General features: G+C 37.0%; 2 protein-coding genes across 4 annotated transcripts in view; one reads left to right on the forward strand and one right to left on the reverse strand.

Moving 5' to 3' along the window:
* Window positions 1-10,205, forward strand: part of LOC138933604 (zinc finger protein 791-like) — an 80,797-nt gene extending 70,592 nt beyond the window's left edge. Inside the window, exon 3 of the mRNA XM_070296427.1 lies at window positions 1,922-10,205. Coding sequence (XP_070152528.1) covers window positions 1,922-3,004 — 1,083 coding nt within the window. The 3' untranslated portion in view covers window positions 3,005-10,205. The remainder of the gene's footprint in view (window positions 1-1,921) is intronic.
* On the reverse strand, window positions 6,223-22,991 carry Rassf (Ras association family member). 3 transcript variants are annotated; one of them, XM_070295845.1, is made up of 11 exons: window positions 22,662-22,991; window positions 22,151-22,245; window positions 21,901-22,031; window positions 21,549-21,624; window positions 21,325-21,465; window positions 21,061-21,234; window positions 20,501-20,998; window positions 20,143-20,425; window positions 19,827-20,046; window positions 19,665-19,746; window positions 6,223-6,442 (listed from the first exon to the last, which is right to left on the reverse strand). In XM_070295845.1, exons 1-10 carry the CDS (start codon window positions 22,699-22,701, stop codon window positions 19,686-19,688), a joined length of 1,719 nt encoding a protein of 572 aa, XP_070151946.1. In that variant the 5' UTR covers window positions 22,702-22,991; the 3' UTR covers window positions 6,223-6,442; window positions 19,665-19,685. The 3 variants fall into 3 exon arrangements, with proteins under 3 accessions (XP_070151946.1, XP_070151945.1, XP_070151947.1); XM_070295846.1 differs by lacking the exon at window positions 6,223-6,442 and adding an exon at window positions 17,921-19,067; XM_070295844.1 differs by lacking the exon at window positions 6,223-6,442 and having other exon boundaries at window positions 17,916-19,746.
* Between the last annotated feature and the right edge of the window lie 45 nt (window positions 22,992-23,036).

Consider the following 23,036-nt stretch of genomic DNA (forward strand, 5'->3'; position numbering starts at 1 on the left):
TCTGCGATAGGACACGTATGTGAGTTATCGAAGTGCGATCTTCGCTGCGGTAGTATAAAAAAAGAAACCGCCGACCGACAGACCAGCTAAATCGATGGGTCTCATTTTTGGATATCCTAATTTATTTCCACGGACTATTCGGGATATCAGAGCGACCGATGTCTCAACTTGCTACCTAATTTAAAAACGATCAGAGTCAGAGTCTGTCCACATCGCGAATCTTTCAGCAGAATAATAGTCGTATCATTTAAATTGTTATGCTTGGATAAAGACAAAAGTTTCAAAGCCAGTACGCGATGTGAAAATGCATAATTTATAAGATTCACTTTAGTTAGAATTTCATACAATTTTAACCGCGAGGAAAATTTTTTATCTATTAATCATCTTTTCTCTTTTGCGACAATTCAAGAAATATAAACTACAATATTATTTTAAAAAGTTTATATATCGAAATATTTATTTTAACATACTTTATCTCCAACATAAAAAAATATACATTAAAAAAATATAAACGGACTCTAATCTCGTGCACTTGTTGTCATCGCAAACGATTCGTCAGTGGAAATAAAAGGGGAATATATATTGTCAAAAATTACCAGTTTATTGTAATCGAGCGTATCGTCATATTCAACTCGCGATGCAAGAGCGTTCATTGAAATAGCGAAACGTGTAAGATGGATGTGACTGATTGTAAAAGGATAACTGAACAAATAATAATCTGAGAGCATATCCGTCCATCAGATACGTTTCGATCTGCGCTGCGTTTCAGATGGTTGTTTCAGGTGGTCTAGTTAAATTTTTTTTTTTTTCTTTTAATCCGGTATTATTTAATATAATGAAATTGTAAACCGAAGCTCTGAGATCGCAATTGATTCGATCGCAATCGTGTGCGAATACGTCCTGAATTTATGAGCCGACCGGAGTCTCGATTTAATACAGAGAACGTTTATATTGTATATACATACACGCGCGAACGTTTGTGTACACGTATACATTTCAGCTGTATCGAGAATCGGACCATTTCGACAAAATCGGCAAAATTCGATATCTCGGAGAGAAGTTAACGTAGGGGAGAGAGAGAGAGAGAGAGAGAGAGAGAGAGAGAGAGAGCCCACTCTTGTCCGTAAAACTCCACCAACATCGATATAACGCGTTCTGAACATTCCGGAATCATTGCGGAATAGCCACAAATGATTTGGCTTGGCGTAAAAAAGTGAAAAAAAGTAAAAAAAGAATAAAAACTGATTTGTTTCGGTTCTTAGACGAACGAATGCATATCATAGTTGTAAATTAACAATTTGTGAAATAAAAGCTGCAAACTGTTTGTGTTAACAATACGTCACGCCTATCTTTATACGTACTGGCAATTCCCGTCCGTGTATCCAATCTCGCGTGAAACACAGAGCGACATTATGCCGTAGGGATTGTTTATCGCTATCACAAGCTGCGTCCGTGCGCTACAAAGGGTAAGTGCATAGTTCATAATCTTCTATTCGAGCGTGAAACAATTCCCGAGAGACCTGCCGCGGCGCGCCATCCAGCTGTATTCAAAGAGACGTTTTCGAAAAAAAAAAATCAGATCAAAAATCTTTTTTAACGGAATTAATAAAATTATACGGATGATCACTCGAAATTCGGGAGATCCCGAATTATTGGAATTACCTCGAGCATAATTTGAATATCTTTTATTTGAATAATTCGTAGACTTCATCTGTTTAAATTATCGCGATTGATGAAATTGATTGGGCGATTAATCAAAGCGCTTATAAAAATTATTTCAATAAAATGAAATGTCAAGATTGCAATAAATATATACACAAGACATCTAATAAACATTCAACGACCAGTCTTGGAGCATCAGGATGGGTATCAGATGAGTATGGTCGCATCGTACGATCATAATTGATCTCCCCTGTTGCAGGTCTCGCTCGCCCTCGGCCTGGAAGCGGGCGGATGGGGTGCTCTGGTGGAGCGGACGAGCGGTGGCAGCGGCAGCAGCAGTATCCTCGGCGGCTTCACCGGCCTGGCTGGATTGGCGCGTCGCTGCGGTGTCTGCCTGGCGACGTTCCCATCGCCGTGGCTGCTAGAGCGTCACGCGTTGCTCCAGCACGCCGGCCAGACCAGCGACGACAAGCCGTTCACGTGCGAGCAGTGCGGCCAGCGTTACCGCTACCGGTCCGCCTACGTCAAGCACCGCGAGCAAAATCATCGCGCGAGGCTACCGGCCGACAAGCTGTTCACCTGCGACGTGTGCGGCATGCAGTTCAGGTATCTGAAATCCTTTAAGAAGCACCGTCTCAATCACGCTCTCGAGCGGCTGCAACGCGCCCCCGAGTCACAGAGCACCGCCGTCGTGGTAGTCTCGGCACCGGCTGAGCGTAGCGATCAGGTATCTAGCACGGGCGAGCCGTCCCAAGCGGAGACCGGCAGCGACACCACGAATCCAGGGGATATCGAGGAGATACGCGGCGTCTTCTCCGAAAGCGTCCGCGGTGACGAGACGAGCGTCTCGGAGACCGCGAGCGTCCAGGAGAATCTCGGCGATGCGGTGGAGGTGCAGATAACAGAGACAACCGCGGCCACCGGAATCGGCGGAGTGGGTATCGGCGGCGGTGGCGTTGGAGGTACCAGCAACAAGGTCGGCGACGTCGACGACAACGCCGTCGATGACGATCGGTCGCGCGAGCCCAGCGAGGCGATCATCAGCCTCGCTCGTAGCGGAACTCGCGAGGCCGATCGGCGCGAGCGCCGCTTCGCTTGCCCCTTCTGCGGCAAGTGCGTCAGATCCAAGGAGAATCTCAAGCTACACGTGCGCAAGCACACCGGCGAACGTCCGTTCGTCTGCCTGTTCTGCGGCCGTGCCTTTGGCGGCAAGAGCGACCTTACGAGGCACCTGCGCATCCATACCGGCGAACGGCCGTATCACTGCGAGATGTGCGGCAAATGCTTCGCCCGAGCCGATTATCTCTCCAAGCACCTCACCACGCACATCCATCAGCGCTAACGCGATCGCAGCTCGGCTTACTAGCCATCTCGGTGTCCTCGAAGCCGAGCAGCGAGCAATGTTCCTCTTTCTCTCCGGGGCGAGTCTCGAGGGTTAATATTGTAAAAAAAAAAATGCACGCCAAGATAATATTATGTAATACATTGAAACGAAGAACGTAAGCGAAATTAAAGGACATTTACCGCGCGCTCAATTGCATGCTATCGAGAGCGACGAGCGGATAATAAGTCCTATCTAGTCAATTTACGCGCTCAACTCTAATAAATTTTCTCTAATAATGGTATTTGAAGGATAGAAACTCATATCGCGTTTACTTCTCCGATTAAGCTACCGCAAAGTGGCAGCGGCAATAATCTTTTTGGCGTTGTTCAACCAACAGGGACGCTTCTCAAGCGCCGCTTCGATAACGCACATTAAAATTGAAATCTTCGAGTATTTGATTGTTCACCGTTAAAAGATTATCCCTCGAGTCTCGGTCCGCGACGATCACGGCTAACCGTCATGGAGCGAAAATAATTTCGCTCGCGAACAATACGGAGCGTCGAATAAGATCACTAAGGGACTCCTTATTGAGAGAAAATATAGAGGCAAATGAGAGAGAAAGAAACCCGGTCCCATCCATCTTAGCCACCGGCCCAACAAGACGCGTCAATTACGGAGAGAATAGAAACAATGTGCAAAAACAGCGCGATTAAGCGCGATCTCTCATCGCTACGACCCACCGGTAGTATGTCCGATGATGATTTCTTGGAATACACGACGATGAGACTAACTTGTGATAAGGAATACGAGAAACCAAGAGAAGAAAAAGAAAAAAAACCAAAGAACGCAACGACGCGGCGGGCGAAAGCCGACGGTCAAAGGCTTCTTTTTGTTGTCTTTTTCGTCTTCGTGCTCTCCATCGACAAAGTGATATATTTGTAATGTAATAGCTTGACCTCGATATACTCGGTGTGTACTCGATATGTAATATAATTCGCGTATGATAATGCCGCGATAACGATAATTTCTCTCTACGCTGCAGCTCCGTGCAAACGCGAACACGTCGACGGACCTTTTTTCACTTTTACACGGATGATATTCGATCGCGTATAATTAGTTGAGAGATTCAACTAATAATGAATTCACACTTTTCTCTCGAAAAACTCGAACAGATTAATTTCAAAGGAATCGAGGAAAGAAAATATTGAATTGAATTTTTATTTTACAATTCTCTTAATTAGATTTCTCACTTTAATTAATTATTCTTAGCTCTCCTTCTCCCCGAAATTAATTTTCCTCAAGTTGTTAGAGCGGGTTAAAACCTCCAGGATTCTCCTCGACTCGAGGAACATTTTTTTTTTCATCGCGAAAAATATACTTTCGACAATTGACATACACTCGTGCACGGCATGTTCGTGTCTATGGAAACCGAGACAAGTTATTAAAGTCCCGCAATACCTACTTCGGACATCTTTGATTATGTTGTCAGAGGCAAGGTGAGGCACGCAAACGATGAACTTTTCGCGATGAACTTTTTAAAAGCTAAAAAGTTCCCGGCCTATTTTATTAATCTACCTTTTGTCGCGAGCAAGCGTATCATATAAAACCCGATGGAATCGTATTCGCGGAAAGGATTAGAGGTTTAAAATATCGATACGCAATATCGGGAGACGTAAGTTTCGATATTTCGTCAACAAAATATTTTTTTCCGAAAAAACAAATGCTATTAACACACACATAAATATACATTTATATTATATACTTATCATTGATCATCGAGAAATGAATAGAGTCTTTCTGAAAATAAAAAATAAAAAATTTCTTTTATATCATATAATAATAAAAAATGGGATACATTTTTTTTCGAGATTCCATCAATCCATGGAGGATTAAATTATTTATCCAACAATTATTTTCGCGATGCCGTTTATCATCCGTGTAAAATGACGTGTTCGACGTTGGCACCGATCGGGAGGGCGAGAAAGCCTCCCGGAAAGCGTTGCCGGTGCCTTTGAATTCTCGAATGAACGAATGAATAATCCTTTCCTTGATGATGCGGATAGCAATAATATATAATATCTATATATCTTTCGTTTCTCCCGCGCCACAGAGACACCACAGCGCGATTTAGGTTTGTCGTCGGGAGCCGCGAAGTAGCGTCTTGTTGCACGGTCTATATTCGGTCCTTTCAAAAGTCCTCTCCACTTACAGTCGCTATCCACTCTCTCCTAGATATTGATATATGTGTATATACGCGACATATACCTACCGTACATATATATACAATGACAACACGCTGTCCAGTTATGCGCGAGCGCAGAACGAGAGTGGCCGGCTCATTCTCTCGGGATCGGTCTCGTAAGTAGCTTTAACTTTCGACCACTTCATAAACCAAGTCCGATTGTTCGATCTCGTTGCGAGAGGGATAGGAAGAGAGAGAGAGAGAGAGAGAGAGAGAGAGAGAGAGAGAGAGAGAAACGATGGCAGTCATTTCTTAGAGAAACTTGAGTAAACTCGAAGGATCATTTACGAGGCCGAATCCCTGTACTTGGTCAGAACACTTACTTAGCCCTTAAGTGATATACTTATAGTGTACTTGCTACTCTGTGTACTCTCGCGCACTCTCCATAGTACGCGAAACGAAGTTGAATAACGAAGGTGCTATCTAACGAATAGGGTTGATCGCCAGATGCCGGCCGGCCGGTACCTCGAGAGACGAGAAACGTGAAGGACGAAACACGACGAGGAGAAAAGAGTAAGGAAAACCTCTACATTGCCAGCTAATATCTACCGTGCCAAAAGAAGGAACTGTTTAGCGAAAAAAAAAATGAGAGAAAAAAATAGATAGAGAGAGTGAGAAAGAGAGAAGAGAACCTATTCCGTCGGGCGAAAATTCAATTTCCCTCCAAGACCGGCCCGGTGCTGCGATAGGCCAATTTAGTCCGTAATTACCGTATTATTATACCGTCTCTTAATAAGGATGTAATTTAACGATTAAATAATATATTCTCGTCCGTGGTCGGTGATGCGACTATCGTCTGTCGAGATTTTATTAAGAGAAACGTGTCCAACGAATGTCAACGAGAATTTGCGGCGAGACACTATTCGCTCGCATTCGCATCGTTTTAATTTCCCACTTTCTTAGTCGATTCACCATATATATATATATATATATATATATATATATATATATATATATATATATATACTCTCGTCCGCTCTAATAAGCCGGACATATATATGTGGTCCTCGCATGTCGAGCTCGAGGAGCGTGGATTAGAAGATTAAAGAAAACAGTTCCATGACGCCTGACGCCCCGATCGTTAGTCCAGTTGCCCAATGTCCGCCCATTAGCGTTCCATTTTCACTGTCCACGTCGAATTCGTCGTGGAATAACCGAGGCATCTCGGCATCGAGGCAAATCGCTTCACCGTAAAAGTCGGAGATTTTGGAACTCTAAAATGGAATTTTATCGAGATCTCTTGAAACGACAAAATAAATATATTATTGTACCGTTAAATTAATTCGACTCGAAAATATTAATCATAATTATCTTAATATTAACGCATTATTTATATAGATGGGTTTCATGAAAAAAAAATTCATAATAATCTAACTTTAATAATATTAAAAATTTATCACAGCATTGATAATGAAACGCTAAGCATTATTGGGATATTTTTTAACTAAACATATATTTGTGCGATATATATTATATATTATTTTAATTATTTTTAATACTTTAGAATGAGCTTTGACGCGCGACGTACGATTCTCAATTTTGCGATATTCAGATTTAAAGATCCATAAATTTCGCAATCTTTGAGCTTCCTGATTCTTAAGCTAGCGCAAGACTATGCGCGAATTCGCAATTCGTGATTCGTAATTCGCGATTCGTGAACGGTATAAAAAAATGCGATCGATTGAATTCGACGAATTTGACGTATAGTCTAAGGATCGTATAATTTCCGTTGCTTACGACTTGAATCGCGGACGGACTATTCTAGGACGATAGCGACAGTGCCAAACGATTATCCTGTACCAAAGTAGAGCGAGGCGAGAAAACGGCAGTCGTATCCTGCAACGCAGAATGCAATTTCGGAAACGTTGGCCGCTTTCCGAATTCGGTTGTCCGTTCGTAGTGGAAGATGGGAACGAATGAAAGTACGTCCCGAATTAAACCACCATCGGAAGCATCGCCGGACGTAGCGCTGTTTGCGTTCGAGCGTAATAACGCTAAATAGTAATAGTACGCGGACAATTTAATCTCGTTTACAACGGAACGTTACAACGGAATGCGTTGTTACTTCTAGTTACCGTATTAATTGTATTTTGTAGAGACGATAGTACGACTCTCTTCGGATCGGCTAAACGTCGCTTTGTCGAATTAACCGACACCGGAATAGGGAAGCGCGTATTCTCGGGACAGTCGATACAGAACCGTCGCGATTCTTTCCTATCGTTCTCGATAAACATCGGGAACGAAGAACGTATATATTCTTTTAAGGACACGTGATCGCGTAAATACCAAGGTACCTTAAAGTAACGATTATACAATGTGATATTTTAGTAATGTGTGCCAGTCATTTAGTATTGTAATACAGGCTAATTGTAATATTGCACTAGAGACTACTAGTCACTTTTCTCACAATTAATTGAAATCCGGCACTGAGTTGTAATTATATGTGATAAAGCCGATTAAATTTTTTTTCTTTTATCGCGAATAAGTTATACAATAAATGCGAGCGTAGAAAAATATTTTCTACAAACTGTGTGTGTGTATGGTATGTGTGTGCGCGCGCGCGCAATTATAATTTCAACTCTGTATGTGATAAAATCGCAATGTTTCTTTATCATCGAAAAATTCTCCAGTTCGGCGCGATGCGGCCGTATTTATTTTTAGCTACAAGTCGCTTTGAGATAGTTTAATGTGCTGCAATAATATTCTATATTACAATAATGCCATTTGTCACGAGGTATATTGATTATTTAATCCATCGCGTTGCAAATTTCAACATTAAATCAGTTATATCAAAGATATTTTCAGAGTAATATGTGGGGTAACGTTTTATTATCGATGGTATATAAAAAATTAATAAAAATATTAGTAAAATTGACATAATTTTAATATTTTTTTTTTTATTTTTAATTAATGCACAAATTTTCGAATTATTAAAAAAATGAAGAACGATACTTGTAAATACCTGGAATTATCGATTATATAAAATTACATGATCTTGCCGTTATTTTTATTAGTTCTATCGACAAATGTCATAAACGTACGTATAACGGAAGCGTTGCAGCTAGTGTGTTTCGAGCTAGAACCGATAGAGAACATCCGTCGAGGATCGATCAAATCGACATGGTCGAAGAATAATATGTATAGTATCACATCGCGAATATCGAATCTCGCGCGGACTCGTTTACAGTCTCGCTCCAACTTACATCGAATTCCGGAAATCAATTAATCGCGACGCGCGCGGCGTGTGCGCGACTAGTCGCGTCGCACGTTAGCTCGCGTGATAGCCAGTCGTCTTTCAATCGAACTCCACGTAAAACGTGTAGCAAGCTACCTATCTACCGAATATGTATGGCGGGAATAATATATTTATCGCCGCGCCCCAGGCGTGTGCGAGACGATGCGCGGGTAGTTTTTGGACTCGCATCGCTACGGCTCGTACTTTCAGAGACTGGCGATATCAGCACCGCGATATCAGGGCGTACGAATGTCTACGGGATGCATGCTTCGAGTTCCGGGGGTTAATCCTGGGAATACCAAAGCCTTTCTCTATTTCTCGTTCATTAAGAAAAGTAAAAAAAAGAGTCATAGCACGCAGAGCCACGCGGTATTTTAAAATCATTAGATCACGTTTTTATTACAGATTTTTTTGGAATCGATTTGTGTGTTGAAAATTTTATGACAACTATAATTATATATTATATGCATATGCATTTATTTTTTCTTCTCTTCCCTCTCTCTCTCTCTCTCTCTGTTTAAGATATAAAAAATCATATAATTATATTCTTTCGCGAGGATAATAGTTTCATAATTTTAATCTAAAATAAAATAAAATAAAAAGAATTCAAAGGAATTTAAGATAAAGTTGTTAATATTACGGTTCGGGTATTTCGAGGATTAACTAACATCTCGCATATTTTACAGAGCATCCAGTGATAGTAATGCCAATTACGGTATCGCGATTACAATGATGTATGCGGAGGTTTCAAATCTTGCGGCTCGATCGCGCGTTACGATTTTCTGATTCGGCCTTTAAATGCATTTCTGAAAAATCTGTGAGATAAATTAGATTAGCGTAATTTCGTTATCATACGAAGCGCAGGCTGCTGGCGAGCTTTTGTTGTTTTTCGCGATTATCCTTTACATTCATCGATCGTATAAATTGAGGATTGCACTTTGCAGCTATCGATATATCTATCTAATTCGATATAGAAATTTGAAATGCGGGGGGATATTAAATTTCAGGAATATAATCTTGCAATTTTTTTCGACGCTATAGACACGGAAAACTGCATCTTGTCACATAGAAATCACATTTTCGGATCTGTATGTCATCGGTATTTGACAATTCGTTGAAATATCGTTTTCACTCAGTATGACTTTTTCAAGAATCTCTACAAAATTTAATCTTGAGAAGAATGGGAAAAATTAGAAGTATAGATTAATAAGATCGAGATTTTGAAAAAAGTTGGCGCCGCGAAATCATCGAATTTTTCAATCGTCGAAAACATCGCGTGGTCGAACAATCGGACGCCCGATATATCAAACAAGCGATATTTTGTATAATTTAACTAAGGAGTGATACTTAAATATACATATATTTACGAATACGTATTTATATACACACAGGCACCGCGATCCATTGAAATCCGTCTCTTTTATGGCCTATATACAATATATAATATGAAGAAAGCGTGTATCGAGCATTGCGAAAGTTCGACCCGACGCGACGTGACGTGACGTTCTTCGACACGAGAAGGAACAGTCTCGGAAAGAATTTGAAAAAATAATCGATATCTGGTTTATCTATCGATTCGCGCGACCTTTTTCCTTTAGTCTGTCTTTGGCTCCTTTGAAGATATCCTTCATTTAATCGCGTCGACTTTCCCCCGAAAATGATCAACTAACCATGGTTCAGGCGTTATGGAATACATTGGGCATTTCAAACCACGTTTAAAGTTATATAGCTACAACACCAAATAATATATATATATAAATATATACAAATATGTATATATACGTACATATATATATTTGTATATATGCAGATTCTATATAAAATATATATAGATAAATTAATACATAAATATATATATATATATATATATATATATATATATATATATATATATATGAAAATATATTTAATGAATGTTCCTATATTTATACTATAAGTACATAATAAGTGTATTATATTGATATTCGATGGCGATTTCAGGTTTTTACCAAAACTTAAATGTCTGTTTAGATAGTAGCTACTTATGGGATACTAGTTTAACACGTTGGAAGAGCGAGAAAAAAAAAAGAGGACATGAGGTGGAGAGGGAGAGAAAGTGAGAATGGCAAAGAGGTTGTGTAGCGATGAGGCGACAAATTTCAGAATCCTTAGAGAGAAATGAAGCGTTAAAGGGAAAGGAGACACATTATAGGGCACGTATATTAAACGGATTTTTGCGTGTGTCGATGGCGAGGCGAGGGTCTTCCTATACTGACTGAACGATCAGATGTGATATACGCATAAGGATTAATTATTTACTCTAATCGTATATATATATATAATTAATATTATATTAATATGGTTACGATATACAAACATTATATCTATATATTGTATATAAGTAGATAGGAACATATACAATGTTTTTAATGGTTTATCTATATGTTCCGAGGATATATGCTAAGTGTATTTAGATAGGAAGCTATAAGAAGGTCTCTCGCCGTTAATGTTTGATCGATAGAGACCTCCAGTTAGGGAGTGATGCAATTCACGCCAGAAAATCCTCCATTGCGTACTTTCGCGTACTCTTCACAGGAGAGTGTCTCTCTTATTTAGAAAACTCAGTCGGGAAAATATCGATGTTCCAATTGTCCTAACGTTATGGATGATTTACGTGTTTTGCAGCGAGGGAAGTGCGTCCTCGTAAGACCGTCTTTCTTTAGACGCGCTCTCGTGAATCATTGACGTCGACAAGTAGGAGAAATATACGATACCTTGAAGTTATATATGTATAAAATGCCTAGTTACCGGTCATTATTTTATACCGTGATATTTTCGATAATTTCCACTAATTCAAAATCATTACAATTTCCTCTCCGGAGAGATTCAACAAGTTTAAAGTCTTTCTTATATATATATATACGCTCCTCTAAAATCTCTTCTTTAAAACTTTTTCTCAGGGAAAATTTTAACAGATCCCCTATTACGTAGTCATTTAAAATACAAAGAGTCTAAATATTTTTTTGACAGAAATTATATATAAATTTTAAATATATATATAAATAGAGAGAGATAACACACACATGCAAAATTTCATTTTTCAGTCAATTCTAACTGCACTTTGCTCAAACGAAAAGTCTTATATATGGGATTATTTAAAATTTTATCGAGACATTTCAGAAAATCCGAATTTCTCTCAGATATTCAGAATTCTACTCTTGCAAGTAGAAAAATTTCAAACGTCGTAGCAGGCGCGAAATTAGGCAATGCAGGCTCTTCTCTCGCGAATCCACGTCTAGCTCGTAGAATGCAGAAAAGGGAAGGGGCGGGGATGTGTGTGTGTGTGTGTGGGGGGGGGGGGAATTTTCGGGAGTGTTTCGATTTTCACGCGTTCCGTGCAATAACAGTTTGCTCAATCCTCGGCGTCCGTCGGTCCGTCCGTACGGAATGACTAGGTAGATTATAAAAAAAGATAAAAAAGAAAAAATTGAAAAAAGTGGAAAATAAAGAAGAAAATGAAAGCGTTATATTAACACGTGTGTAGCGATAGTAGACAGTAGTATAGCTCGACTCGTTATAATAGTCAGACATTTTCGAACCTAATTAGCCGAACGGACTTTATCTCCTTTTTCGAAACTTCCTTCGAGTCTTTCTCGGTGTCTTCGGTGTCTATTCTAAAGAGATTTAAAGCGAAAAAATAAATACATAAAAAAAAAAAAAAAAGTTAACCGTTTAGAGCCTCGATCTGTGTAATAGCGAGCCTAAAAAAAAACTAAACTCGGAACCTTTTTTTCATCGACATGATTGCAAAAAGGGAGATTTAAAAATAAAAAATACTTAACGTAACATGCACTTGGAATTTTCGGCAAAATTAATCGTCGTGACTATATTAAATCTATCTCCGTCGCTGCTTCAGCAATAATAAACGACAAAACGGATGTTCTTCCTCTTTAAACTTATATCGATCCATTTAACAAAATGTCAATCATCTGATCAGAAAAGTATCTTATTTAAAATAATAATAATAATAATATACATTTTTTATGCATATTAATTTTTTCACATGTTTTCTTACTCTTACTTCATTATCGATAAATAATAATTCATGTTATTATTTCACTTATATTTTATCTTACAAGTATATATAAGTTAAAGAAGTTCAAAATATAAAAATTAAAAAAAAAAAAAAATGTTTTCGGAGAAACTTCTAAATATGCAAAAATATATTGTATCATTATTTCATGTTCGTAACTGATATAAAGATCTTGAGAGTATCTTTATCTGGCTTTTGCCCATTTGTCGAGTAACTTTGCTGAAATAATTACGTACAATCCGCCCCACAGATATTTCCCGAGAAATCGTCGATAAAGGAAAGGCTCCGTGATATATATAGTGGAGGATTCCGCGTTTAACTTTAATAACGAAAGTCGATTTTGCAATCACTTTGCCGTCGCGAGGAAAACTAATAAGTCTTGGCCGTACTACCATAATTGTTTGTCGTACCTACCTACCGTTAGATAATTAATTGTAATTTAATAATTAGTATAATTACGATAACCATTATACAAAGCGGCGTCGCGAACGCGCGACTCATGCAAATAAACGAGTTCGCGTCGCCGCGCGTGGATGTTAGAGATATTTTTCAACTTGTACTAAATGTGATAAACCGATGAATTGACAATGAGCAATCTAACTGTAATTATATATATATATATGAATATTATATATTACGTATATATATATATATACACAAATATTCTATATACGGGATGAGGCAATTAAAACAGGTCACCTGAATAACTTGTAAATTATATATTTTATGAGACAAATTGTTACATATAAAAGTTGCACAATTTAAAGAGGGTCGTTACATAATATATCTACCTTTTTTTATAAGTGAAGATGTTTCCGAAATTTGGAGGTCAATCTAGCTTTTTTTTAAATGGAACCACCTTAATTTTTTTATATAAATAGATTTTTGTTTAAATCTCCTAAACACCTACACTTATAAAAAAGATGTACTATGTAATGATCCTCTTGAAATTATGCAACTCTTTTATATATATATATATGTATGTAACAATTTTTCATAAAATATATAATTTACAAATTATTCAGGTGACCTGTTTTACTTGCCTCACCCTGTATATAATATTTACGCGCGCGCGACATACACAAATATTATATATATATATATATATATATATATATATATATATTATATATACATAAATGTCTGTCGTACAAGCCGTAATTATTAGGATTTACTGTAGCTAGTACATGTTAGCTTATTAACCGAACACATTCGTGTAAATGGCAGACGACGGAATGATGCGCGTTTACGCGGTCGAGATAAGAGAAAAAAAGAAAGATAGGGCGAGAGAGAAAAGATACAGAGTACGATACAGCGTGGGGAATCAAGAGTAATCGTATGCCGTCTCGAAATCTGTCCACGAATTTTCCATTGACGCTGGGCGCTGTCGCGCATAAGCGAAGAACGTGTCCGCGAGACCCTCCGGCTCCCCTCTTCGGCTAACTAACTAATTAATTAATTAAAGAAACTTGGAGCAACGCGCGAAAACAATGTCTCGCGAATCCTTGGTACGCGCGCGTAACGGAATTTACAATAGTGTCTCGATTTAAACGAGCAAATCCGTAATGACGATAAGATTAAAAATGAGGGAAAAGAAGGAGACGAATTATTTTGGAGAAAACTTGTTACGCTAACAAAGAAATTAATTTCGTTTCATTATTGTTATCATTTTACAATATAAAAAATTATAAACTGTTACAATATTTTATTATCCATTCTTTCGTGTATCTGAAATATCTCACAAAAAATAATTCGCAGAAGTTTTATATTAAGATTGTAATGAATAAGAAAAATACGAAATTTTCTTTTCTGTAAATCTCTCTTGTTTCAATCCTTTTACGCGTATGCTGAAAACGAAATGGGCATCAAGTCGATATCGTCTCGGGCATCCATTGTAAAATCGATATTGCCTGCAACTGCGATGCGCATAAATCGCGGTGTCGAAGCCGCGTTCTCGCGAAAAGTGCGCTCGATATATATATATATATATTACATGTATTATATAAACGGCCGTTGGTACAAAAAGCGTGAATTTCCCATCTGAATCCGATCCCCATCGATCGCGAGCGCCGATCCGTGATCGACGATCGATCGACCAAGTTAAACAGACGACGATTATGAGACGACGAATTAATTGTAGTGTTTTACGAGCCATTTAGCGCGGCGCCCCACGTCATTGGTACGCTTTAAATAACGAGGGATATATAAAAAAAAAAAAAGTATTGTGCGTGGAAAAAAAAATGCACACCACTATTACCGGTATATATATTATATACATTGTAACCAATTGTTGTCTACGATATAATGTTATTTTTCTAATTCATATTCGATTGTTATTGTTGAGAGCGAGCGTCGTAAGAGAATGAATGGGGATGAATGACAGACAGAATAAGAAACGAGAGAGGAGAATGTCAGATGCAGACGAGAGCGAAAAAATAGAGAGTGAAAGATTCCGGAATAAGAGAGAAGGAGAGGAAGATAATGAAAGACCGCGGGACGAAATGAGAGCGAAAGATGCGTGGAAGATGAAAAAAAAAAAAAAAGCACATCGAATACTTAAGCGCGAATAATGTATTCGACCAGGAATCTCTTGTGCTTTCCACATTTCCATTTGCTTCCTTTCCAACATATTATCGTACGTCGTCACATACAACGAGTTTTATGTCTTTCCTAAGCGTTGGCAGCTCGATTCTTATATCGATAAAATCGTATGTACGATATACAATTATTAAATTAATATTTATTATCAATGATCGATCAAAGCCGAGTAGTGTCAAATGTGCCAAAGAAAAACATTTTTCTGTAAAATTATATATATATATATACGTAATTGAATTTTCTATATTTTGATTCGTGATTTGTAATTCTTAGCATTTATACAGTTGAAGCGTTCGTAGCTAGGGTACATTAAATTTGCAACACGTTTATCCGCTTTATATCAATTAAACTCCCAAGGTTCATATAAATAAATAAATAAAAAAAAAAAAAAATCTGTTAACATCTTAAGACCGATAATTTCTCGAAAAGAGCTTCTCGGAAGAGATGCAAGATATATTGCGACCCGATTATAAAATTCTTCAACTTGGCACTTTGAAACTTTGCGACTTGAACTTTAGTGATAGTACATTTAGAAACGGAGGGGGTGCGTTTTCGTGCGAGGCCGAATCGAATCGAACTTCCGTCGTCCCAGTTTCATGTTCATCCCGCGCGCGATTTATATCGTGTGTTCCCTCTTTTAGTTCTCTCCCTCACCCCTTTAATTTCTCGCGAAAATCGTCGTGCGGGACGAGAGTGCAAGTAGTAGCGGCGCGCGTTTAGCGCGACGAAGCCGCGACACGATGGTGCGCCGGTCGTCTGTGATATACATACAAAAGTCGCGAGCGCACAAGTATTGTATTTTTTGTAAGGCTCATGTACGCCATACGCAGATTGTGATAAGCAAGTTCGCGGCGTCGTCTCGAAGATAATGGACGACGGTGACCGGCGTACCACAACGCGTGTGTGTGAAACATTCGATATTTAGCGGGCCTCCCTTTATTTTCCCTTCTTCAGAGCTTTATTTTTCCTTTCTCTAGTGTGCGAATGAAAAGCTTGTTATCGTTTTTAACTACACGAGGAGAAGACACAGTTCTTTTAACTCTCTTAAACTCCTCTTTGTCTCAAATTATCATTATCCTCGCTGCTTTAAATGCCATGAGAACTTAAAATATTTTAGATCGCTTTGAGATATGTTGTTGCTTTTTTTTTTTTATAGATATTGAAAAATATCATTTTATATAGTGTACTAAAGATTAGATCTGATAAATCTGTACGAGGTGCAGATACTTTTTATATAGGGAAGCATAGAGAACGATTTTATTTCATCTTATGGAAACGAAATAATAATAATCGTACCGTGTTCGGACAGTACGAAAGAGACGAATGCTGCCTTGTATTCTCATTTGTACGTTAAAACGTCAGGAATATACTTGTCAATATTGCTCGCACTATCGTCTCGATTAATTATTGTTATCTAATCGGAGAGAATCATCGCCGAGTCTCGAAAAATACGCAGAAGAGACGCAGTAATTAACATATTAATGAACTAATTCGAGCTTTTATCTATTTTTTCACGATAAATTATATCAATAATAAATCATATGAAAATAATTACGTAAAAATTTATTAATTGTGTATATTTTTTTTTTCATATATTATAAAACGCTTATTTTTTACAAAACACTTATTTAATCGCTCAAACACCAATTCAATAACTCTTTAAAAATGGAAAAAAAAAACACAGGAACCAACACATTAAATTATATATAAAATTATTTGTAAAGACTCTTTTGCAAGATTCCTAAAAAAAATCGCGAGTCTCCACATGAGAGAGTTTCGTGTTCGCTAATCATTAATCGTGTAATCTAACCATCGGTCTGCCTTATATAAATTGCAAGTTTTATTCCGGCTGTATATAAACGGGAATTTTTACGACATTAAATGCGCGCAATCATGCCGGATATTCGTAAAAGGTTTTTTTTTTTTTTTTTCCCCTAATAAATAACACGCGCTTGAAACGAAATCGTGTCAGATTGGCACGCTCGTAGACGTCCTCGATTCTATGTAAAAATTTTACGAATTCGAAAACTGCAAAATATTCGATACAAGCCGGACGATCGCAATAACTATCACTGTCGACGCAAACGATCGTAACAAATTCGTAACTTCCGGATACACATATAAAAGCTCGATTTATATTCAATATATACGTAGAAAAAAAAATACACAAAACAATGTCCGTAGATTTTGTCTCGGCGAATGATTCAATTCGGCGAATCATAATTAATTCTACAAATCTCAACGGGACTACGTTAGTTGTGTAATTACGCGCATCGCGCTTTTGTGATACTTTCTGATAATCTGCGAGGGTGCGAGCGTCTGTATGCATGTAGTACATTGTTGTTGAAAATCCAGCGTCTCTACCACGATGCTGAAAGATTCATAAATCGTGTAATAAAGTGTTGTGACTGTAATGTAACTATGATAACACGATGATGATAATGATGATGATGGAACGTCTGGCGCGGTGATAATCGTTATTGCTATCTTGTAACGTTTAATGTATATCAGTGTCGTGAAAAAAAAAATAAGAAAAAAAAATGAGCGGCTGAAGCTCCTCGGTGTTGTGGGTATGCATACTCGTTCCTAGCAACTCGTATGAACAATTACTCTATTCGATACTACTCATAACAATTGCATTGATCTACTTTACTCTACGTACACTTTAAAGATAAATAAATACATTCTGTCCAATCTCACATTTACGCCTACATCGATATCTTTGTTCTTTCCCCATATCAACATATCTTCCCTTAATTACCCTTATCAGTACATGGAATTTATCAGGAGATAGGTAAACTCGTGGTTAATTATTAATGCCTATATATAGATCTGTTCATAAACCACTCTAACAATTTCTTTTTGTTTCAGATCGAGAAAACGGAAGATATACGTACAAAAGAAGCAAACATACCATTTTATTATTCTGTCAACGATGTTACATGATTCATTTCTCAATCTCTCTTCACAATTGTTTTCTTTTAAATATAATATTTAATGTTTAGATATCTATTTTCAGTTTCGTATTTTATTTTTTCAGCACAAAATGCGTTCAATACGTCATGATTATCGAGTATATATTTTCATCTATAATTGGCGGAAAAATATATACGCCTATCTATATATCTATTCATTTATATCAGTAGTAGAAAAAATCGACGCGCGGGGACTGAGGAACTTATTCTAGCGTCGCGATCATATCATCTGTTCTGTTAATCGATATACATAATAATCGATATATATAAGGATTACATTTTTTTCTTACTGCTAGCAAAAACTGTTTTCAATCTAGGAGATTATTATATCCTTTAGCAGACATATTTTTGTAAATAGAGATACACTTTAAATGCTATTAATATTTATATATTTATTATGCGTCGCGTGGCGCGTTATTCATTATTTATTGTTCTATACTGGCAAATCGAGAGAGCGTATTTAGATCGAGACAACATATTTTATGTACGTAAACGTGGCTCAGTATACGATGCTCTTTTGGCCGCTAGTTGAAAATGGGATGGATGCAATCGATATCGGTGACTAAGCGTCAAACATGACTAGCTTGAAACGGCGATTTTCATGGATCCCCGCGACGCGTTACAATTATTATGACAATTAATTGCTGTACACAGCATTTTTCTTTGCGCCCTATAATTTGTTTCGCACAACAATAGTCTCGGATGGCGATATCAGAGTATCTGGCAGTAATTGTGTGCTCGATTGAATATATAAACGTCCACTTATATCTGGGCCACGCAACGAAATGCAAAGGATTAAAGACTTTAAATTCTTAACAGTTATCATCGATTTTTATTCCGATAATAATAATTTCTCTTTTCGATGTTTCGATAAACGGATCTTCTCTAAATACCGATAGAAAAATACGTTTTCATTGTTTTTTATCACTCCATCGGAATATCGGAATGCTGAAAGATTGCTATAAAACGCAATATTTTATCCATCGTGACGAATACGAATTCTGCATGATCAATGACAAATAACATTCACACTAAATAGAAACGTCGAATATAATTCTTTACTACTATATATTTCTATAAGCAATAACTACTTTATACTAATATTATGTGCATTTCTATTTACCTCGTCTATATTACAAGACGATTTAAAAATATTCCTATATTTTTCATTAGCTTTACTCGAGGAAAGCTGTATCAAGACTATAAGAATAACATTTCACACATTACACTTCTCACATAATATTATTTTCGATTTGATAAATGCAAATTTAATATAGAATTACTAGAGATTTCAACTCCATGTCCAATTACAATATACTATTTATAATTTAGTATTTTCATTATATATATAATGACTATATAGATAAATGCAATAAAGACTCAAAAAAATTCGAAAAAAAAATGCAACAAATTGTTAAACTACAAATAAAACTAAAATGCCATAAATTGTCATGTTGTTGCAATTACGTATTGCACAGTATGAATGATAGATCCTTGGCGTAAATATTATTTTATAAAGACATTTGTTAAGCGTTTATATAAAAATAATTGCATACCTTGGTTTTTTATCATTCTATCTACAATCGGACTTTTAGCTCTTCCATTCTTTGTTTTATTCTTCTCCGCATTTCCTTATATCTGAAATATCGAAATTGTATAATATAGCAAGCTTTTACATAGCTACTTATACCTACAGATTGCTGTCTATATATACTCACTTTTCTTTTAGAAGGAGAATCTGACGTTCCTCTTCGTAATGATAACGTTGTAGTATACCATGGCATTCCGCTAAAGATAAATTAAGAAACTGTGCAACATCGGAGCTGATCTCAGGTGTAGATAATTTGTCAACCAAAAAGAGTCGTGCAACGTTCTCGTGCGGACCCAAGACTACCCTGACTTCTAAAGGATACTCGTCGTCTCTCAATCTTCTTTGTTCTAGGGATAACAATACAAACCGCAAATAGCGAAGGAAAATATAATCGCGTGTATAAATCGATTTCAATTCTCCAGAAAATCACGCGGCTCTCTTACCACCATTGTCGCGCACTACGAATAATGCAAAGTTATCGGACTTGGCGTCGACTTTGTACTTGTCCAACATAAGATTGATGACTTCTTGGGTGTTCACTAGACTCGTCACCCAGACGGACATTTGCGAACCATGAGGTGGCGTGAAGAAACTGGTCTCTCGATTATAAAAATGGCCGTTGATTGAGCAACGACGTCGTAATCGATTACGCGATTGACGTCTGCCGCCCGGACGTCGTCTAATCGCGGTGGAACCTTGCTTACGGCGCAAAACAACACCGTCCAGCTGTAATCGGAATAAATTAATGCACATATATTTAAAAAAGAAAGACTAATAAAATGAATTATAGCAATGCAATACCTCTAATCCGCTGTCAGTAGACATAGTCATATTATCGTCCTCTCTGAACTGCAAGGAATTCACCGAATCCGTATCGCTATCAGTTCTGTGTCTCTGCAGGCAGTCCGGACCGGACAACGATCGATTCAAACCCTTCTCGATCCAGCTGTCATCGGTGCTGATAGATCTATTGCCAGCATTCTTCTCCAAGTTGTCAAAATACTCTACTCTTCGAAGTGTACCGTTTCGATTAGAAGCTCCTAAATTACATCCAGGTGTGTCTGTACTGGATGAACTACCTATGCTGTGCGTTGGTGTACTATTTATGCTGCTATCCTCTCGACTAGCAGTTTGATGATTAGGACTGCTCGTTTCCGAGTTATCGCGAGATTCCGATCGATCGAGACTCGACTGGGACGAGAGCGGTGGTGTATCCACGCTAGACTGCGAACTTATCGACGGGAGATTCTCAGGCATCGTCTGATATAATTTATTGCCATCTTCAACTTTTCGTTCAACCTGCAATCTCAATATTTATACTTGTGTTTTGTAAACCGAACAATGGACATTAAAGGACAAACCTGTAGAAGCTCATCTAGCTCATCCCATTCCATGTTTTTGACATCCAGCTTCATGGGCAAAGTGAGACTCTTTAAATGATCCGGAGATATTGGAACAGACTTTGTATTATTCTCCACACTACTATCTGATGTACTCTTGGATAGTTCATCTACTTTATCTTCATCTTCCATATCCTGTTTAAGACAATTGAAAACAATGAATAAATCTTGTCATTATTGTATATCAAACTATGAAATAGGAATAACAAATTGGGAATGACAAACCTCAGAAACGCTATGTCTGCATGAATTTCTATTTCGTGCAGTAACTACTGTGCGTTGATCATCATCTTCCTTCAGATGAATTACACCACGAACTCCCCAATAAATTCTTAATGCACCTTCTAATATCAATCTTCCATTGACCTATTTTTAATCATTATTTATTTATACAGAAACTCAGAATTTTATACCATTGATAATACAATTGATTTAAAATATTCTTTTACCTCACGGCTTCGAATTCCACCACTTTTGCCTTCATAATACTGGTTAAAAACTTTCAATTTGGATTCTAAATGTGATCTGAAGCAAATATATATTTTTAGAAAATTATTTAAATAATTATTTTAATCAAATAAATGTTTATCTTTTTCAGAAAAGAAAAATGATTATTTTTATATATGCTTGCATAAGAAAGAGATAAGAATTTATTCTAAATATAAATTTTTTTTCTAGGTTTATATTAATATAGTAAATCATACAAAATTGTACAATAAATAAGGTAATTAGAATTTTTAATGCAAATAATCAAATTATTTTCCATTACATTATTTGCACAAAATTTCTAAGTATATTCACCTTGGTAATGACGGTCTACTTTCTTTCTTCCCAAAACTTGTATGCGATTCCACTCTTGTGCCATGACCAAATAATTGAGGTCCAAAAAGTGCTCCATAACAAGGAACATGGCAATAGGGTACACCTTTATGCTGATTAACATAATAATATATCATATATTATATATGGAATTATATTATTCAATTTGTATATATAACTGTATATATTAATCTATAATTCATAAAATAAGTAAGTGATTTGCCTGCAATACCTCTGCATGTTGCCCAGGATTCAATCGCTTTCCACATTCCTCGCATCGTAAACATTCTGGATGCCAATCATATCCCAAAGACTGTTTACGTTCAGCTAAAGGTTAATACATATATATGAGCCATATATTTGAGCCATATTTAAATCTAAATTGTTAACACAATAGATTAACACAATATATTTCTCGTTATTTTAATTTTAATTTTCGTTATACAATGTATAATGTTTTATGTACAAAAATATAAAAATGACAATTTTAAATATTATAAATAATCAAAATAATGCAACAGATAATCGTTAATTTTTTATAAATTTATTTTTCATTCTTTGTTCGATGTAAGTCGTTACTATGAAGGACTGAAACTGCTTATAAGTATACATATATAAATGTTTTTTAAAGATACAAACAATGTCTCGTAGCAAAATAAATCGACGACTCCACCAAATTGCTAATAGCGTGGTACTTGTCAAAATGAACACATCGCTATCAAGTACAAATTGCAAAAGCTCACCAAAATAAACGGGTTTTCCGCATTTGTGACATTTCCACATGATGATAGGTACACGATACACCAGGCGAATAACAATGGGGGTGTTTTCGTCAAAACAGTTCCTCGAACGGTTTCAAACTATTTTGTTTATATTAGCGGAGCATTTCGCTCTCATCGAAAATGACATGCGGGTTAATTACAGATGTTACTAGTATAGTAACTTTATTGTAGCAAAGATCAGAGAGAAGTTTGAGAGTGGTTACGCCGTCGATTTTCGTAATACACTTTTTCTAGCTGATACAGTAGCGTCAACTAGATCCATTTTAGAATCGGCGGAACTATATGACAAGATTCACTTTTCGATGCTATATACATATGTATGCTAGATCCATAATT

Source organism: Polyergus mexicanus, unplaced genomic scaffold (genome assembly GCF_030449975.1).
Source record: "Polyergus mexicanus isolate NDT 795.1 unplaced genomic scaffold, iyPolMexi1.0 SCAF_5, whole genome shotgun sequence".
NCBI classification, from domain to species: domain Eukaryota; kingdom Metazoa; phylum Arthropoda; class Insecta; order Hymenoptera; family Formicidae; genus Polyergus; species Polyergus mexicanus.

Coding starts and splice junctions, on each gene's coding strand:
- Rassf (XM_070295845.1), bottom strand. CDS start 22,701: ATGTGGAAATGTCACAAATGCGGAAAACCCGTTTATTTTG. Junction 22,032..22,150: donor ATCCTGGGCAACATGCAGAG/GTATTGCAGGCA, acceptor TATGTTAATCAG/CATAAAGGTGTACCCTATTG. Junction 21,466..21,548: donor GTGGAATTCGAAGCCGTGAG/GTAAAAGAATAT, acceptor GATTAAAAATAG/GTCAATGGAAGATTGATATT.